The following is a 21,098-nucleotide window of genomic DNA, read 5'->3' on the forward strand; positions in this document are numbered from 1 at the left end:
TACAATTTCAGCGATTTCATGCTTCGCTTCGCGTTGAAATCACCTCCTTTGTATTTCACGTAAATAAATGAGATTGAACAGTTTCTGAAATTTTTGATTCGGAAATTTATATAGAATTCTCTAGCTTTTTTTTGTAATTTAATATATTTCAATATAACACTTATTTATTATATATTTTGTAATTTGTTACAATATTATATGTAAAGGAATAATATAAATCAGGAGAAGGAATACTCTTTTTGATAGGGGAGAAATAAGTAACACGCAACACGCTATTTTTTTGCATTTCATTTCATTTCACCAATATCTTTAGGATAATGGCATTAAAAAATGTTTATTAATATAATATGTATACTTTCCTTAAAATCATCATACTCGTATTCTCATAGCGTAATAATCATAATATATAATTATTATAATATATATCTATATTTATTTTTATATATATATTATGTTTATATATATATATATATATATGTCTTGCATATAGAGAATAGTCAATTAGAGAGTAGATTGTGTAAGTTTTGTAGTTTATATTTATTTATCATTTTTATTTGTTTAATATTTAATATAGGTATTCCATTACTAAACATACAAAAAGCGGTATAAAGCTCGATCCTCACACGCTGTCTATTTATAGTAGTAATCATCGCGTTCTTACAGTTTCCTTAAATTGCCGTTACGAAATGTTTTTTTATCCGTTTTCTTTTTTTTTTCTCTATCTCTCTCACCTCGTTTTATACCTAGGCGTAGCCGTAATGCGCTAATGCTTATAGTGTACTTCCTGTCCGTCCTTTCGCTTAATACCCCTCCGGCCTTGCTCCACGTCACCCTGGACCAGAAGGAAGGATGGGCCCCGAGACGGGAGGGCGGCCGGAAGAGAGGACGTTTAAGCCCGAAACTGCCAGGACCCATATTGACCGTGTCCTCTGCTCTGAGTAGAGCATTGATTAATTAACGCAAACTCGTGTAATGCGACGTAAACGACAAAACGGTCGACCCTGCCTCGGATCTCGATCCGGACTCGAGGCGAGGAGAGATCGAACGACCGTCGATGGCTTCTCTCGACTAAAGTATTAAACGTCTATGTGTGTATGTGTATGTGTGTGTGTGTGTGTGTGTGTGTATAAAATCGCTTCTCCGAGAGATGCTCGTCTCTTTTCGCGGATTCCCTTTCCTCTTTCCGCCTCGCACTTATAGTTCTTAGGCCGGCGCGATTGCGAGGCGTGAATGGCTCGTTTTGTTAACGATTCGTCTCTCGATAGGAGATGGCCTGTGATGAGTGAAGCGAGACACGTGTCGGAGAAACGACCCGGAATATTTGTTAAGCACTAGCTCTCGAAATCGACACAGCTTATCGATAATATATACTCTCTTTCTCAAAAAACGCGACTCGTCCTTCGTTACTTTCCGCTTTGTTTTCGTGCGTCTATCTTCCCCTCAAGGTCGCTGGCGGGTGCATCGCTTGTCTCTCCGATTCCATGATCTTTCGCTCTCGTCGATTTGCACGATCGACGGACGCACGATTCTCGACTGATCTCGGGATCGGCCGGGCCGATCAAATCGCCCATCTACTCTTGCAACAACGCCAGCCCGACCAATCGCGCAATTTGTCATTTTGTCTATCATTGTTACTTGTCTAGTAGTGATCTAGCTTTCTTCGAAACACGCACGAGCAATCGCTACGGGAACATTTACAACGGCCAGCGCTCGATGTTCGCCCTCACGAAGGAATTCCTCGCGATGTCTTGTCCTAATCGGTTTAATTTAAACGTCCCAGTCGAGAAAGACAGCGTCCGTGGAACGTGCGAACTCTTCAACAACTCGACGCCTTAACAGCGTCTTCGTCAGTCACCATTTCGCTACATGGTGCGTGACGCAAACATTTCGTTTCACAACCAATATCTTAATACCAAAATGTATTCTCCTTAAATTCTACCTATCCACATCATATAATTACGTTCAACATGCAATATAAATGAGTGCTTGTAAAGGAACTTACGCATATCAAATTACAATGCATCCTCGAATTAATATATTACATACGAATTATGCACAAAACTCACAAACATGTATAACTCTCGGCACAAAGAGAAAAGAAAAACAGTATATATTTTATACTTTTTATTTGTATCAACATTATTCACGTCATAGTCGATAATCTGGATGACAATATAAGATAGTGTTTCTATACGCATCGAAACTTAAACTATAACAATCTGAATATACTCGTGATTTCATTATGGGAATCCTTTTCTTCTTCTGTGGAGCGATGAAGATGACAATTACTGTCAGTGACCCGCCAGCTAAAGGTACAGCGTAGTATCTAATAACCCGAGTTAGACTCTCGCCCTCAAGCCAACCAAACAAATATAATCGCGTACAATTACAATACGAATTATTAAATATCAACTCTTATACTCTAACGATAGAATGATCATAATAAGAGTTTGGCAAGCGCTAGGGAAATATAGTGCCGACCAACATGTACTATGTAGAGTGTCCGTGTGTATGTCCGTGTCTACATCATATATTCCTCTGTATATGTACTCTTTCATACATTTTATATTCGCGATGTCAAGTGTTCATCGTGTGCATAGTATCCCGACATTTTGAGACGATCGAAAGAACATTCTTTGTCTTATCGAGATGCCGCGAGCTCTGCTGTATCGATCCAGAAATATTGCTCCTTTTTCCGCGTGAAAATATTAAGCGCCTGTTCAATATGCCTAGAATAATTTCGAAAACCGGAGCTTAACAATAGACAAGTAACGTCCTTCATTGTTAGTGGCTACAATTTACTAAAAATTCCGCCGTAATAATTATTTCTCAAAATCAGTAGATAGACTTATCGATTCTCCAGACGTCGACATTCTCGGTTTATTGCATGCGTCTTCGAGGAGGATTTATCGCGAGGGAAGAGCAAGATTCGAGCTCATCGTTGTATTAAACAAGAACGCTAAAAACAAATTGTCTGTTTTCGAATTTATTTTATTTGTTTCGCAAAAATTGCATCAAGATGCGAAAAACACACGATCGACGACGCCGACCTGTATAATATTCTGCGTTAACTTTTCGTTTCCTTCTCCCCGCCCCCCTTTTTTTACAAATCGCTTTCGAATAGATTTTTATCAAAAATATATATATTTCTATGTATCTGTATACGCGTTTACACCTTTCCATCTTTCGTACTTTTCGTTCACGGCATCGATCGCCCACCCAACGCTCGAGTCTTACGTACGGATATTCGAACGATCAAGGAACTCTTGATGGTTCGGATATGGAGTCGTTAGGTCGTCGTTGTCCGCCGTCGAAATCAACCGTATCGATATTTTATCGCCCTCCTTAAATTCGTCGTCGACAATCGCGCGGGATTTTTATGCTGACAATCGCATCGTCGTTGGCTCTAAAGGGAATTTCGATCGAGCTTTCCTCCCGCACTTCCCCCCCACGTTCCTCCTCGTTAATTTTGCGCCTTGAATTGTCGACGCTGACGCGACTTTTTAACGGGGATCAGTCTCAAACGATTGCGCTCTGCTATTATCTCGGCGTGGACTTACGAAATGTGGTCCTTCAAAAAAGCTGCGTATATAAAATTTTCTCGATTAAAAGCTTAGGCTGGAAAGATTATGTTTCTCGAGTCTTATTTTCGGCAGTTGCAAGTTACTTTAGTTTGTATACGAGGCGAGACGCGCTTTCATCGATCGACGAACGAAATTGCTTACGGTAAAAATAGGTGCGGGATCGAACCGATGCGATTGTCATCCATTCATCGTCAAAACCGCGAATTCATTAATAATCAACGAGAGTATTCATTTCTCTCGTTCCACTTTGACATTAACTCGAGGAAAATTTTATCTCAAGTTCGATCGAGCACAAATTCTTCGCTTAATAATCTGACATGTTCACAGTTGTTGCAAGAATGCAATCATTTCACGATGAATTAATCTATGACAATCTTGATTTTCGCGATCGATCAGAGCGCAAAGCCTCGATATTTTCATTTATTGCTCTTAGATAGATGTTATATGTGGGTGGTATACGTCTTTGTGTTTATATGTATGGAGGTACACGGGAAGTTTCAATCAGTGGTGGGCGAATATGTAACGTGTTATGCCATGTGTCGGTTATGTGTGTACGTGTATATAATATATATATGTATATATATATTTCATAGATAATGCATTAAGAGGCAAAAGGGAAACAGCTAGAAAGAGGTAATTTTAAATAGATTATCGATATTTTCTCTCGTCTATCCATAATAGGCGGGTGCATGCAATAAACACACCGAACTCTAACTACGATACTGATTTTTCGAAAGCTTACATGTCTAACCGCACGTGATACTCACACGGCTCCCGTATTAATATGCATTCATTCACTTCGCGATAAATACCATGTCACTTAAGACCAGCTCGACAAGATTCCGAAAGATCGCGAGCCGTTCGCTCGCATTTCCCCTCCCGCGGTCCGAGAGACGACTATCAACAACGAGATTTAGCATCGAGGAAGCGATCGAGTTAACTCTGAAATCGTCGATATTGAGGTAAATTGACGTGCATATATATCGTCGATATGACAGCAAACGGGGGATATATACCTTGCCGTCCTATATTTAAACAAATCTACTTGCGCCGCGACAGAATCGAGAGATTCATCTAGCGTTGCACGCTTTCAAAGTTATCGCGAAGCCTCGATGAAAATGTTCCTGAGAAATTTCAAGGGGGATCATGAGTGCAGGCCGCGCCTTAAGTGCTAATGGCAGTTCGGATCGTTAACACATAGCTACATGCACGTATATATATATCGCATCGCATTCCGATAATAACGTTGAGTGTGAACCTAGCGCTAGATAAGAGTATGCAGTATGTTATCATATATAAATCATTTCACTTAATCTTTATATATCGTTATCGCAATAATTCCTACACCAGGGAAAACATCGTTAAACATTATCTCTCGCCTAATATTACTCTTTTTCTTTCTTATCATTCTGTTCCTTTCATTCTCTCGTGCTCAATAATAATTAATATCATTTTTCATCTTTAAATTATTTCTTTCTTTCTTTCTCTCTCTCTTTCTCGCTTTGTGTCTTTTCTCATTACGCCTTCGTCGTCTAACATTTTATTCAGCGCTCGATATAGTTATTCACATTAGAAAAATTTGTACTCTTATAGGGGAGGTATCGAGGGACACAGCTGCCTCGCTGCTGTTTTATTTTCCGTGATTTAGCTCGGGAACATCTTACCCAGTCTCGCATGCGTCGGTTTTTAATTCGAATAACATCCTCTCACGATCTAATCGAGTCGTGCATATCGCGCAGAACGTGCATCGTTCGCGCCGTTTATCCGTCCTTGTAAAATGTCCCAATTCGTATCAGATGTCAGCCAGGTGGTAACCGAACGAAGCGGGCGAATGTGTCCAATCGCAAAGATGATATCGATAAAAATCTTGATAAATAAATCGTTACATTTCTTAATTCGTAATTTAATATTTCTATGATATTCGGAGAGTAGCATACGTGATATAATTTGAAATATACTATTATAATATGAGATAAAATAATATTTAAGATTATTTCGACGATTTTCAAGATTATCAAAATGTTTGTCGATTTTTTTACCGATAGAATAAATCGTCGTCATGATTGGACAGTCGCAGGCCGCGTCTCATCTTTTGTCTCAATGAAATTGATCAAATGAAGCGAAAAACTAGCGATCAACTGGCGAGAAATCGGATAAGGAGTTTGGGAGATAATCAATAAATGGAGCAAGGTAATTCAGGTGATGGCTAAAGATCCTTACAAACCGCAATCACTCTTCTCTCATTCACGGCCGCTAAATTGAGTCACGATTACGTTCACGTAGTTTTGAGATACATTCCCGTCTGCCAATCTGTTTACCATAGGAGAGAAAAAAATGCGTATCGTCGCCGATATTTTATATAAAGTCGCGACGCGAGCTTATCGTGACTCCGACTAAGCTACACGAAAATGGGAAATAGCTCCGATAATGCATAAGTATATATGTATACATGTTTTTTTTTTACCACGTGCAAACGTACCTACAGTTAGAGGACTGATACGAACTACGAGATACGCCTATAAGAGCAAGTCCTCTTCTTTCACGCGAAAAGGACCGATTAAACGTGAGCGATTCTAAGCCCTGCCAAATCTTCGATCAAACCGTACACCGCTAAGTGGTTATGTAATATATATTATCGCTATTACGATTATATACGTGTATACGTATAATATCTATGTGCGTATATATGTATTATTACCCAAACCGTCGTTACGACCGCCTTTTGTAAATTTATTCGAAAAAGCTCCGATCTCGCGCGACCTCAGCTTCAAACATCTCTCTCTCCCTCTCGTTGCCCTCCTGTATCCCTTGCAAAATCGTGCAGATCGCTCACATCCACCGCAATCGCAAGTGCAAACGTCGCAACTTCTCACGCGTGAATATATTCTCGGTGCTCGTTTATACCGCGAACAGTGCGATGCCATTGATTGTTCGTTTTTTCGATCCTTTTTTCTCTCTTTTTCTTCTTTTTTTTTCGAAGATCGTAGGAAGGCGAACGAGAGTCATAGGGCAGGGCAGTAAGACATGGAAAGGCTATCGCAATTCACTGTTTCCTCCGTTTCTTTTATCTCTTTTTAGCCATCTCGTCTTTCTATTTTTTTCTTTGTTTTGTGTCTCTTTCTCTTTCTCTATCTTCTCCTCTTTTTCTCTTTCCCTTATCATCTTTAGAAAAAAAATTTGAATGCTTGTGATGAAAAATAAAAGATGTAATCGGAAAGAAATCCGATGTGCGCTGTTCCGAAAGAAGAAATGTCTTTGATTACGCGGAATGAAAATCGAGAATTCACTCGATCTTAATCAAGATCTGCATTACGTGATATCTCATAACGAACTCAATAGCAATGATTTTCGCGATCAAATCAAATCTCATTAATAATACGCGAGACACGCTTGTCGACAGAATTTAATAAATTCATGAGATATCTACAAATGTTTCCAAGAAAGTTTGATTAAAAAGATGGCATATTAAAAAATGTTTAATCGTTTTTAAATTTATACCAGCTGTATTCTCGTCAAACGCGTGATTCGTGACACTATCCGCTTCGAGAAAACATGAATGAATCTAATTTTCATAAATGATATTCGTAATTAGAGATGATGAAAATTAAAAAATAAATAATTAAATAATGACGTAAATTAAGTCAGCGCAAAATTATTTCGTGTAATTCTTTAATAATTATAAAACATAAATTTCATTAAGGAATAATTATTACAGTATCATATAAAATTATAATATTATATAATAAGATAAATGAGTCAATTAAATTCGATCAATTATTATTATTTTGAAAATTACAGATTTATTTAGTTCTCATCTGAGATAAATCATGAAAATTGAAACGATGTATTGTTTAATCGATATTAAAAAAATAAAATGTAATGAAACAGAAACAAAGCATGACTCGAAACGCGGTCGTCAGAAATCCTCGCCATGTCTTATTACGAGTTTAATCACTACGAACAATCTTGGACGTTGATCTCCGATGGAGAGCGGCAATTTCTTTTTACACATCTCTATCTCTCTTTCTTCTTTCTCGCTTTCTTCCCAAGAAAAACACCGTACCTTTCACCACTTCCTCAAACTTCCCGTCGTTTGTCCCGTTTGGTCCGCACTACCAGCATGATTATTCGCTTTTGCATCGCAAAATACTTGTGTCTACTATGATTTCTTTTTTTGGATCGCTTCCATGCCTGCCGTCCGATCGGTTTTTCTCCTCTCGATTCACCTTAACGGCTAAGTAATACAGCTATTTAAATGTAAAACTACGCGACCTCCAAACGGGGTCTTCCTCGTATCTTGACGAGGGCGGATGAAAGTGATTATAAAAGAGCACATATCCTACCTAGATAGATATATATGTATGTATGTATTAAAAGTTACATCGACGACACACCCTGCAAACGATTATGTTCGAGTGTCTCGCGAAGCTTCGCGATCGATCGTACCCGAACGTCGGGCAGAGACTAGCTTTATCAAAAGATCATTTCGATGCGGCACGATCGTCGATCTCATTCGGCGCTCTCTTCAGCTTCTCACTTCGGATTTACGTTTCTTCCGCCCCTTCGCGAAAAGTTTCGATTTCAACGAATCAGAAGGGCTAAGCAGAGGCGAATCTTCGATTACTTACGAAACCTCCTCGATATCGATGCTAAACGCGCGCGTGTTTCCGAAATTTCCGACGCGAATTACCTTAAAAACTAAACTTAACGACGTCTTAATTTTGATAAATACATTACCGTGTTCATTTTTCGTACGACCCTTTTCTCCGTCTACGTGATCGACGTGGCGATCGTTTAAAAAAATAGGGTACAAAAATTATTCATCTAAATTTGAGATCTTACCGAATCTAAAGTCGCTTTTTCTCCGCATGTATTTTTCGTATATTATTATTTTTTTTATAACACAGCCGAATAAAAATGCCCGAATTACCTCTAAGAAACTTATATTGAATCTTAATTTTTAGCGTTTCTCGTCCGCGTTCGCTCGAAGAACGCGTTATTTTATTTTTTTCTTCGTAAAAAAGGATTCTACCCTTATAAGATCCACCGTGACTTAGCCCATATTAAAAGCGCGATGATTACGAGAGCGTATATCGATAAATTTCGCGCGATCTCTCTCGGCCAAATTTCGTTTCGCGTTATTTTTTTCCTTTTTTTTTTCTTTTATTTTCGTTTGCTCGTTATACTTAATTATAAAGACGCAAATATTACGAAGTTTGCCTTACTGTCGCGATTGGTGTTAATTTACAGTGACGACGCGGATTTTTTTTTTTTTTAAGAACGACAAAATGTACGTTGCACAGTCTTACGCAGTCTGTCCTCGTGAATACGTTGAAGAACGTATATTCGTCGCCGATTTATTACCGATGCATCAACCCTCAGATGCGCGTAGATCAAATCGTGCTGCGTACTTTGCGATGTTTATCGGAGGGTTGCTAAAAACACGAGCTATTTTATATATCACACCATTCGCGCCACGTTGCACACGAAGAAATTTTCTTGTGTCACCTGCTGGAAAAATTTAGCGCATTATTATCGCACGATCGTGATAATTTTACTCATCTCGTTCAAACGTCCGATTTCAAATGCGGGATCAGATCGATCGAAGGGTTTGAAGAGATTCTTTAAAAGTTTCCTCCAGCGTAAATCAGCAAAACTTTCTACTACTTCGAATCGAACACGTCGGGAAACTTGAAAACCGGGCTTAATCGAAGATCCACCAAGCGTGCGCTTGCAAATTATTGTATCTGTGCAAATCTTCGCGACCGAGCGACGAGCGCGAATGGTGTTCTCTAGCAATGACTATGCTTAAAAATACAAATTCGACAAGATGCCATTTATAGACGGCGCTAGTCTACTTGTGACTCGTGGGGGAGGGGGAATTATATATTATGGGGAGATTACGGGGGTGTATATATGCATATACGCTACGATACGTGCGATTATTAAACTGCACGAACAGGAAGGGAATAGCACATCCACACGTCATTCAAACACATCGGTTAACCCCTCTAAGGAAATGGTTGCAAACGGGTACTTTTGGTATCGAGGAACGGGGGTAGAGGCCCTACGAACTAGCGATTAATGCGCGTCTCGTTAAATCCTTAATTACGACGTCGCACGCGCGTGTTGCTCGCGTGTTGCTTCACGTTCACGTTCACGCTACGAGCTCGCCCGCGAAAGGCCGCGTGTGTACCGCCCACGCGCGACCTTTTGCGGCAGGCTGCCGTGAAATCTGACGTTGATAAATGAAAAAAAAAGAAGGAAAAGGAGAAACGATTCTATCGTCCTAGAAGCGCGCGACTTCCCCGTCGTCGTTTGATCCGATCGGCGTTTGCGATCGCGCGATGCGCTCGTCCGTGATTAATCGTCGATCTGTTTCTTCAAATCTACCAAGTGAGCGTGAGCGATTGGCTCACGGCTCGTGAGAGATGAGGCGGCGATGGTGGGAAGAGGAGAAGCAGGTGCGGGTGCAATCCGGAAGTTATCTCGGAAATGCGCTAACGCTGAGCCGTGAACCAATTGTCTTTACACCTTCCAGCCATTGTGCAATACTGCGTATCGATTTGCTCTTCTCATTCACCTCTTCGTCCTTCGCTAACATTTCCTCCCCGCCTCCGCGTGTCCTCGTAGCGTCTCTCTCTCTCTCTCTCTCTTGATGCGATTTTTCACGTGCATGTATCATCGGGATTCGTTTTAGGCCATTCGCCGATATCGAAACAGCGAATTTAAGCACATGTCCTCGATAAATCAATTGAGGAATTTAGATTGTTAAAAATTTTAGCAACTGTGAAGTAGCATCTCTGTCGCGAATAATTTCATATCTGTTCAATTTCCTTGCGTTTTTAAATATCTCATACTTGGCACATTTTTTAATGTTCTTATAAATATTTCTGAGCAAAGAAAGACTCTCTATTCATTAGAAAATCCTCATAACTTAAAAGAATATTAAAGTACAATATAAATACATTTCTATATTTTGTACAGATCGTACCGTAAAATTTTAATATGACAAAAGACGACAATATATAAGAAATATTCGCGTAATATATAAAGACGAAATAATTGCGTATAATGTGACAGGATTTTAAATTCGCTGCTGGTTCTCACGCATATTGATTACAAAATAGCATAATAAATCGCACAATAAATCGCATAATAAATCGTCTCGGAATCAGAGACTTGTATGTCATTAATTAAGAGTTCGTGTTCCGCATATTCGCTTATCTCGTGACTAGCTTGGCGATCGGTTTCGTCATAATATCTCCGACTATTGTAGCGTTCAGAGAGACACGCAGAGGCGAGATGGCAGCGTCATAGGTTAATAACAACATTATGTACATTTGTACCTTGGCCAACATATCCAATCCAGTCGATTACGGCCGAGCTCCCAGCATTCGTTCGAAAATTCCAAGATCCAGCAATTTCGTGGCTACTTCCCTGATAGAGAGACCTCCATGTATCGAGCACTTTTATAAAACTCTTTCATTCGTAAAACTCGTCGTTACCTTTTCGCAGTTTATTACGTCTTTCTAAGAGCAGCGCTGTTTGCTCGTCAATTTCGCGCGAATTTTCGTGCGTTCAGGGATCGAGAGCTCGGCTCCTTCAATCGAAAAGTGTGAAAGACAGCCGGTGTGTGTACTATTTATGACGTCGGCGAATATGACGTCGTACCTCCCTCGTCTCTCGAGCAGCGTCTGTTCAAGACGTCCAGACTCGCCGGAACGTCCGTTTCCCTCATCGCGAGGATTTCTAAACGAATTGATTTTCGTCGATAGAATATACAGATCGCGCGGATGATAATCGAGAGATTCGAGGCATTATACACACGAATCGCCGACGTGAGAAAAACAAAACCGCTCTCCAGTAGCGCACTCGATAAAATTTCTTCGTCCTTCTAACGTTCAGTATAACAATCATTAGGCAACGTACATTAATTACATCACTTACAGAATTAGTGACGGAAGTGGAAACGGGGAGGGAGGTGGACAGAGGACAAGAGTTCGTTGGATCCTTGGGCTTTCGAAAGAAAAGGATGAGGGGGGGGGGGGGGCAGGAGGGGGCGCACGTAGGGTGCGGGATTATCATATTCTGTAAAACTTAATCGGAACTCGAGAGAGACGCGAGAAAGGAGAGCAAAGTCCCATAGAGAATTCCTCCGCATCATCTCTCTTCCCCATCGATACCGAAGGTATTCGCTCCCACGTCTCACCCCCTTTCTCGTCTCTCTCGTCTCTCGCGTAAATCCGGCGCCTTAAAACGCGCACGTATCGTCGTCTCCGTCCATTCTTCTCACTTTGTACGTCTTTCGATAAGAATGTAGCTTTCGTCGACGGGCAAGCTAGTGTGCCACGGCGATTCGATCCCTATATATCTCTTCTTTCCCTCTTATATCCCTCTCTCTCTCTCCCTCTTTCTACCTCTTTATCTCTCTTTGCGCACCTGAAAATATATTTAGACTGGAAAACAGGAGAGAAATATATCCGTGCTGTGTCGCGTGGCGAATCCCGTCGTATCTTATCGCGAACGCGATTATTCCATGCACGTACTCGAATCATGCGTTCGTAGAAGCAGGTGAAAACCTGGCGCGCGTTGCGCAAAACGCTCTCTTTACGAAGGAATATCCAATACGCGCGTGCCAGCGACCAGCCAATAATGCCGGGCTCGAATCTGGTATACACAAGTTAACGTTCATTAACGGATTAACATCACAATCAAGCTATTACGAGAAGCGCGTTAATCACCACACGTTTGCCCGCCGGCATAAATCCTGTCGCCTTCGTCCATCTTGGTGGCGGTTAACGCGCGGAACATGAAATTTAACATTTTTAAGGACCAACTGTTCCCCACTCTGAAACCTGTGCACTGTCGACATCCTCGATCGAGCGGTTATTATGGTAACTGATGGACTCAGGTAACTCGGAGGGATGCAGAGATGTTTCAGAGTGCGGAGCCATTGAACACCAAGGGACTAAATAACTGCCTTTCCTTCTCGAATCAGATACATATCTCTAATATAAAAGAAACAGAAAAACTGTAATATTGTTCTCAACGCAATATAAATGTTCGCGCGCGCGATCTTTCTAGTACGATACGTAGATAATAGTGTTACACGGTTAACTATATGTGTACTTAATGTAATATAACGCGCATTGATATAATATACGCACTTATATGTTATGTATCTAACGTATTTATGTGTGTTGCTTATCAATCCTTACCATTAGAAGCACAAAACAAATCTCTGAATCTGCGATTTGCTTGCAAAATGAAAAAAAAAACGCGAAGAAGACGATGAACTGAGGAACGAGCCGCTAAAAGCCGTGAAAAGAAGCGCAAGAATGCTAAAGACATAGTTGTCGAAGCGATTCAACGAAACTAAGCAAAATCTGCTGTCGGAGGCATTTATCAGTTGCTATGGATTCAAATCCAGACGGGTTCGTCAACAATATTTGTGTCAAAATCATCGGATAGAATAAAATTTTAAAGCATAATTTATATCAAGATACGTATTTAATATATGTATTTAAACTAAAATGTAATTAAAATAAACTGTAATTTAATTTAAAAGAAACACACAAGTCAAAATTTAAAATATAGTGAACTTTGTGCTGGAAAGTTTTATATGAAATAAAAATCATCGATCAATATAATATAATTGTTTTCTAAAAAATATCTCGTCTGGAATCAAATCAACATATTGAAATCTTGATCGACCAAAAGGAAGATCGCTCACACGCATAAAGCGCACTCGTTGAATACGATTCCACGGGTGTTGGCCTCCTCTTTTTCTATCGATCACAAGAAATTATCACCATTTCGCGTATCCACGATCTATCATCCGCTGATACGCTTCTGTAAATAATGCTGCGGGATAATGTAATTAAAAAAAAAAAGGGAAACCGATCGATAATCAAAAACTTCCGAGCTTTCAATGCAATCTTTAGAAATTGGAGAAGAAAAAAAACATGTATATTTTGCTGCACAATTGTGATGTAGCAGCTGACATGACTGCTTGTTAACTTCTGACTTACTGCAATAATATTGCGACTAATAAAAACATCGTTAGAAACGTGGGAGAATGAATGCATCTCTATGTTTGTGTATATGTGTGTGTTTATATGTGTATGTGTGTGTGACGCGAGCGTAACTATATCGCATGACGAGAGACCACGAGTTGATTATCACGTTGATCTGATGTTACAATGCGCAAGAAATTCAATCGATGAGATGGAGATCATTGTGATCAGTCGAAGTATCGGTTACTCGATACTCGCCTAGATTTTGCCTCAAGTTTCGCAACACATGCACAGAACGACGAAGAACAATCTGCCACTGCTACTTTACTACTTTGTAATCATCCCTTCAATATCACGATGAATTCTGGCTTTGCTGCTCGCCGAATTAATATTTACGATAGAGTAGTATCACTTTCCGACTTTTCTCTGTGTCTCGATTGTTAGAATGAACTTATTTCGCGAATGGTTCCAGCCATTTGATCTTTATATCCACTGCTCTCAGTGTTCACCTTGTATTTTATCATCTCGACAACAGCAAACATTATAACGTGCAATCTAAAGTCTCTTACATGGCTCATTTCATGGTTTCACGATTTGATGCCCGAAAATAAGACGTCTTTTCATGTCTCATCGTCGATTCCGTAGAACGTGTTCGCGGTTCTCGAGTGATTTATTTAACGCGTGCGGTTGCATATATGTGGTATGAGTATGTATGTGTGTGTGTGTATGTGCATATATGTTTCTTTTCTTTCGGTATATTTTTATGGAGCCCGTATACGTTGCTTCGCGCATATCGCGACGTACACGTTAAACGTACGTATAATATATATATATTTGTATATACATATATCTCGATATACCTATAGTTGTCTAGCACAGCTGTAAAGACTCTTACTCGCTAAGAGACAAAAATTGATGATTCTTAAACATACGTATTATTCATTTTTTTCATATAATATATAGATATCTATTTATATATATATTTTTATATATATATATTTCTTCATCTATTCATTTATTTTATATATCGAATTATTTAAACGAACTTTGACCGACGAGAAAATCGTTCCCTCACGTCCTATAGCCACGTCAAGGCCGCGTGAAAGGGTTCCGATGAACAACCGATATAATATTACTATGATTAGTACGTAATAAAATTTTTCCTCTCCTTCCGTCTAATCGTCTCCGGACATTCACCATATGACACAATAACCTATCACTAGGGCTATTCGTTCGGTCGTCTACCCGATTTGTTCGAAGACTCTACCTCGACGCAATCTACCTTGGATCCACCCTTTCATTATCGAGACTTTCCGGTATACAATTTTTTCAATCTACCACGCATTAAACACTAATAGTGCATATTGCGAATTTTCCCGAGAAATTCTATCTCGAATTTCTATCTCAAGACTGACATTGATCTTGGTCAAGTCTCTAGTCATGCTCGATTTAAGGTCAAGGTCAAGGTCAACTGGCGCCGGAGAGGAGTCCTCGAGACCTTTTGCAACCCCGACACGAAGCTCAAGAACAGAACCTTGCCTTCATCCCTTTCCTTCCTACTCGCTTACTCCCATCATTTCTTTGGACGCCGGGTGAACGACCGACGGAAACGAAAGAATGTCTTAACTACGAGAAAACCGTCGTTTATATAAACTTACTATTTATCGATGATTCAAACCTTTTTCTTTTCAATTAATGACTATACACTAAACTCTATTCATAATTCAACCATTCATAACCTCTCTATTCCGTCACGGAGACTCAACCCCCTTCCCCATCTCTTTCCCATCCCCCCCGCCCCATGCAAACGTGCCATTCGGATTATATAAAATTCACAAACGCGGGATATATCGATTATTCGGTACACCTTGGACCGCGAGGAAGACGGCATCTGGTCAACGATATCTCGAAGTTCGCGTGGAGTCAAGATCGTTGACAAGGTCACCGTCACCCTCGTCGGTGTCCTAGTCGTCCATATAAAAACACTGATATACAAAACGTTCACTAGATCGACGTTAAACATCGGCGAATAGGGCGCGACGAGAATAGAATAAATTCATGCGTAAAAATACACGAATGTTTCAACGTTCCGCTGACACGCGAAATGCTCTGCTGCTTAGCCTGAGTGCTGAGAATTTTTTTTTTAAGTATGATAGCGAAATTTCTCGCAAAGATATCCTCAATAGCACAATACATTCGATAAGACGTATACCGGTTGTCGACACAATCTTTTAATCGTTTCACATACAAAGGATTTCTGAAAGATTTGACACTCGATATCACTGGTATATTCATATGAAGTTCCAGACTAACTTGCTGGCGCTAGAAGCGTTTATGGAACACCGTCCATATATTGGATATGACTAGGATTTTCTGGGTATTCAAGATTTATAAACTTTAACTTGCCATAAGATGCAGAATTTTTTTTAACGGAGTCGAGTAATGTAATGGTCGAAGGTCTTTTTCTCGATTAATTTTTGTTATTTATATATTATTTATTTTGATATATTTGTTATATATTTTAAACTACTACATTGACCAATAATATATTTTTCATCCTTTCATCGTATTTCTGCATCAACTAACATAATGATGTATCGGCCAGTCTGCAATTAAGATATATCACAGTGCTGTGCTCTACACGGAGCATTATTATAGAAGGAACCCCATAAGCATCGAAGTCTTTCTCTAATCTTGTATAAGTGTCTTTCAAAGACTGTCATTTAACATTGAAAATCACTGGGAGATGTATTTGTCTGAATGTCAAATCTTCCTGCAAATCCTGTTTCTACGTTTAATAGCCTCCGGAAAGCAATGCGCTTTCCAACTTGAGTTCTTGTAATCCTTGTCTTCTATCTCCGCGACGATCATTATGTCAGGCGATTCAATCCCGAGCGATTTTGCAAGCAACAAAGAGCAGCGAAACTTTTGTAGCTTCTCGTCGCGCGATTTCACCCACGCCGTCGATGAAAATAGCAAAAGTACAAAATCGCTATAGTAATTACCCGAATAAAAAAGATTAGCCTAATGTGTAACGTTAGCCTTATCAACTACGGAGCTAAGTGCGTCGTCGTGCGTCGACGCACGATCGATGATAAAAAGACACTTGCTGTCCTCTTAGAAAAAAGCAGCTACGGCACCGTCATAATGAAAAAGTTATCCTTTTTCTCCCTCCCTTCTACGCGATGATTTTTCTTGTACACAGTGTCTGCTGTAAAATAAACTCGTCGTTTCTCTACGTTCCGGGAATCCGCCGATACCAGTTTGGTGGATTCGAAAGAATCCGACTGGATTTTTCGTCTGCGTGTTTGCGCATGAAATTATGACAAGAAAGAAAACTGAAGATGCTCCAATCATATCGCATGTTGTCGATTTTGCCTCTGATCCACGATCGCTGATAACGCCAATGTGTAATCGAGCGTTGCTGAAAATTTATTAATCCCTCTAGAAAGACGCTCCAATCATTATGTTCCCTTATGAAAATATATGCTACCTATTTATTTTATTTTCCTTAACGATAAAACAAAACAAATCTGTCAAAATAAATAAACGGTATATCACTCCTTTTTTTCGATATATTACAATACTCTTAAATTATTTTCAAAAAATTCACACATTCTCAAATTTTCTATTGCCAATTGCATTTAATAGATACAAAAACAAATAAAAAAAAAACACGAAAAAACAAAAAAGTAAAATTATATAATTACGAGGAGCTCTTTCTCTCTCTCTCTTTTTATTATAAATCTATACAACGATCGAAATGATTTTGACGGCGTGGATCTGTGCAAAGCCGCGATAAATAATTATCAATAACTTTCTGAAATACCGTTAAAATCGTACTGATCCTCTCTGTTCCTTTCTTTTTTTGTTCTTTCGATAGGAACTCAGAGAAGCGAATAATAGCGCGTACCGCTGACTAATGTGGATTCTTATTAAAAATTGAAAGCAGTAGGGAGTACAGGCGACGCGTGCATCTATCGTACACGCATCTTAAGACATTAAGGAAAACTTCTCGTACACACTTCCGATCGCATCAAGGAACTTGAAGCGGCTTGAAACTGACCGCCGCATTAATTTCGAAGAGAATCTATCATTTCTTGAAAAACGCGTAAATGCATTATTAGTTTCCTTTATAAAAATCAACCTTGCGTTACAATATTTTGCAAACATATATAATTGATCGAAAACTGGATGGAAATTATGTTTCGATATAATTTCGCGCAAAAAGGCAAAGGGAACGGTCGCGCGTTTAATACAAGGAGACTTGTATTTTCTAGGCTTGATTCCACACACTTTAAAGGCAACTTCGAGAACATTTCGATGAGCGAAATCTTTATCGTGCGTGTCGTGAAAACGAAATTCAAGTTCCTTCAGCCGTCGATCGACCAGGCGTACTGCGTTTATAATTTGCGTTGCCGAAAAATAATGAATTGGATAAAGAATAATAATATAAAAATTACAAACGAAACTTGAAAAAGAATCAAAGAATGTTAAAAACGCTGCTTGCTTGGCAATTGCTCATTTGGCACTCTGAGAAAACGTACAATCGAGACGAAATGATCGGAGAAGAAGGACTCAGACGCGATCGTCCTTGTCTCCGGCACTAAACGCGCGAGAAATTAATTAATAACGCGGGAGTTTAATTCGCACTCAGAAAACGCGCTGTCCGTCTCACTATTGGCTATCCAAGGAAGCTTTTCGCATCGATACATCCTATTAAAGGCGCTGTTAGTCGCGCGTTCTCCTACGTGCCTATGTTCCTTTCTTTTTTTTTATTTTTTCCGCTTTTCATTCCCTTCCCGTCCCCTCCTGTTTTTTCATCTCACTCACTTTCGATTTTGCAATGAATCATGAGAGAAGCTGCACGACTATCTAAAATCGATGTTTTTTGATATCATTATAATATAAAAAAAATTTGTACTTTTGATAATATAATTTAAAAATGTATTCTTTTGAACATTATGTAATTAAAAGTTATATATATGAAAAGAAATGAGTGTCTAGTAACTTCTTTTGAAAGTTTAACAAATTTCCGTGTATCCGACACTGATAGCGCGATGCGATAAAATAAAATTCGAACGTACATTCTTCTCCATAATTCATATGGTGTTAAATTAATAAAAAAAAAAAAGAATTATGTATTGCTTGCATTAAAAAAATACGTTAATCTTACAAATAAATTACACATGTATATGTAGAAAATTATTACACTTATAAAATAATTTTTTTTCTTAAATGCATATAATGAAAACCCACAGATTATAAAGGCGAGTCAAAGTAGTCGCGCAGCTTCGCGATCTTCATCATCTTCATTATTCGCTTTACGCTTCGCACACACGGGGCATTACATTATCTCCTAAATATACTTCTCTCTCCCGGGCCGTATGGATTAAGTATATTTTTTTAAATCGTAGTAACGTAAAAAAGGTACACGATCGACTATACTACCTTGAGAACGGTGGGCGGTCTGTTTGTGGGACGGCCGCTATTGTTGGACAGCAACGACCAGCATCGCCGGGAAAAAAAGAAGGTTCTCTTCCTCTTCAAACACTTGCTTCTCTCCCACTTAATATGTTATATACACTGGGGCTACTCCGAGCGATCACGACTTTCCGAGAGAATCGTTCGATACTCGATCGAGTGATCGACGACGGAACCGAGGAACGTTCGCTTTCGTCTAGACGGGAAAACCGTGTGTACACAGCGAGAGAGCGGAAGTCTATCTCGAACGATTGGTTTCCTCTTCTGATGATTTACTCTATTTTACGACTGGCGCGCGACAAATCGATGAATTTCATCCGTCTTTTGGTAACGTTCCCGGTCTCGAATCGCGGAAAGTCGCGACGCACGCCCGACCGAATCAACGTTGAAACCCATCGAATGAGTCACAGATTCTTAAACCAAATCAACATGGCCGCCATAAATGTATAAACTAATAAAATGTAAAAAAAAACAACGTTCTCGATTTATCTAAGTAACAAACGATAGTTATTTCTTTTTTTTCTTCCTCTCTCAATCTTTCCTAGAAAGAATAGCCTTTTTTATCTCTATACACGACGTTTTATAATAAAGGGAATCGACCTATTTTTCGCATCTAATATTGTTAATTTTCGCCTAAATTTATTTTTTGCATTTAATTTTCTTTAAAGCAATTCAACTATAAAACGGGAGACGGCGAAGCTGTCGTACGAAATTTTCGAAATCATAAGACATGGACTAAGATGATTTTGCTTTGCAAGTCAAATTTTGTGTAACTCTGATATCACACAGACCTTGTCAACAAAAAATTTTGCTAATTAAAAATCTATATCAAAGAAATACGCTCACAATGACAATCGTCGTGTATATTAAAAAAAAATTATAAATTGCCACTCACATTTTCAAGTCTCACGATAAATGCTTAAAAACTTAAAAAGTAACATACAGAAAAATGCACTAGTTTTGCAAGCTCGCCGCGAATCATCGAACGAAATGTCGGCGAGTGCCAGGAAATTCGACGTCTCCCGTTTAAGAAAAAAAAAAGATCAATCTAGACAAACCTACATAATCGATATTAAAAAGAAACGTCTTAAACTTCATTAGCGATACGGGAACGCGCCAAGGGGCTCGCACGTATCTTCGTTTGCTACCGCAAGATACAAATTAAAAACACTAGAAGCCTGTCCTTGACAACAGCCATTGGCTCATCAACCAATTCTGATGGTATTAAAAAGAAAAATTCCTACGAGATTACAAGAGAAAAAAGTAGCCAGCTATATCGACCGAAACGAAAGAGTCTCTAACAAATTAATAATAATACATATATCGGTGGATCCGGCCGACGAAACGCTCTAAGGAAAGATCGCGGCCCCCGAGTGCGTTCTCCATTGTCAAAAGTCTCCTACGGAATCGAAGGGAGGATTCTAGAGCACGGTCGTCCGGAACAGAGAGATCGATCTGTAGAAGAGGGGACGCAGATCGGCCGCGGTGCGCAAACGGCGGCGGTTCGCTAAGTTCTCTAATGGTTACGGCCACTGGCTGTAGAGCTGAAATTGCTCGCGGGTGAAGCAGGCCGAGAGCGGCTTTACGAAGTGTGCGTCGACCGCCCTGCAATGTGGGCAGGCGAAGACGCGGCTGTAGTCCGAGTAGAAGTTCAGTCGCTGATGAGGGTAGATCAGGGGTTTCTGGCAGCTGTTGCACTGGAACGAAAACGGAACAATTCGGTGCGTTCATTTCGCGAAGCGTCTCCATCGAGGGGGCTACGAGCCAGCGATAGAATTGGAAAACTTTGATCATTTAATTTCGTATCGCACGTTTCAAATAACTTTACGCTGCGCGGCTCATTTCAATAGTTTTAACGGATAAATAAATTCGTTAAATTAACAGCTTTAGAATGATGGATGAAGAGAATTCGAAAAAGATTAAGTAACAAATTTCAGTATAATCTTGTCTGCATTAATATCAAGTCAAGAAATATAAATATGTTTGCAAATTCGATTCTTAATTTTAACTT

At 39.5% G+C, this 21,098-nt stretch overlaps 1 protein-coding gene across 1 annotated transcript in view; it reads right to left on the reverse strand.

Moving 5' to 3' along the window:
- Nucleotides 1-721: 721 nt before the first annotated feature.
- The window catches only part of LOC145970838 (headcase protein-like), a 164,977-nt gene continuing 144,600 nt past the window's right edge, over nt 722-21,098 (reverse strand). The window contains exon 5 of the mRNA XM_083097843.1: nt 722-20,784. Within this exon, the coding sequence (XP_082953969.1) occupies nt 20,611-20,784 (174 nt within the window). The 3' untranslated portion in view covers nt 722-20,610. The remainder of the gene's footprint in view (nt 20,785-21,098) is intronic.

This window comes from Camponotus vicinus, unplaced genomic scaffold (genome assembly GCF_025532165.1).
Source record: "Camponotus vicinus isolate PSW18456_S1 unplaced genomic scaffold, iyCamVici1.0 SCAF_4, whole genome shotgun sequence".
Classification (NCBI taxonomy): domain Eukaryota; kingdom Metazoa; phylum Arthropoda; class Insecta; order Hymenoptera; family Formicidae; genus Camponotus; species Camponotus vicinus.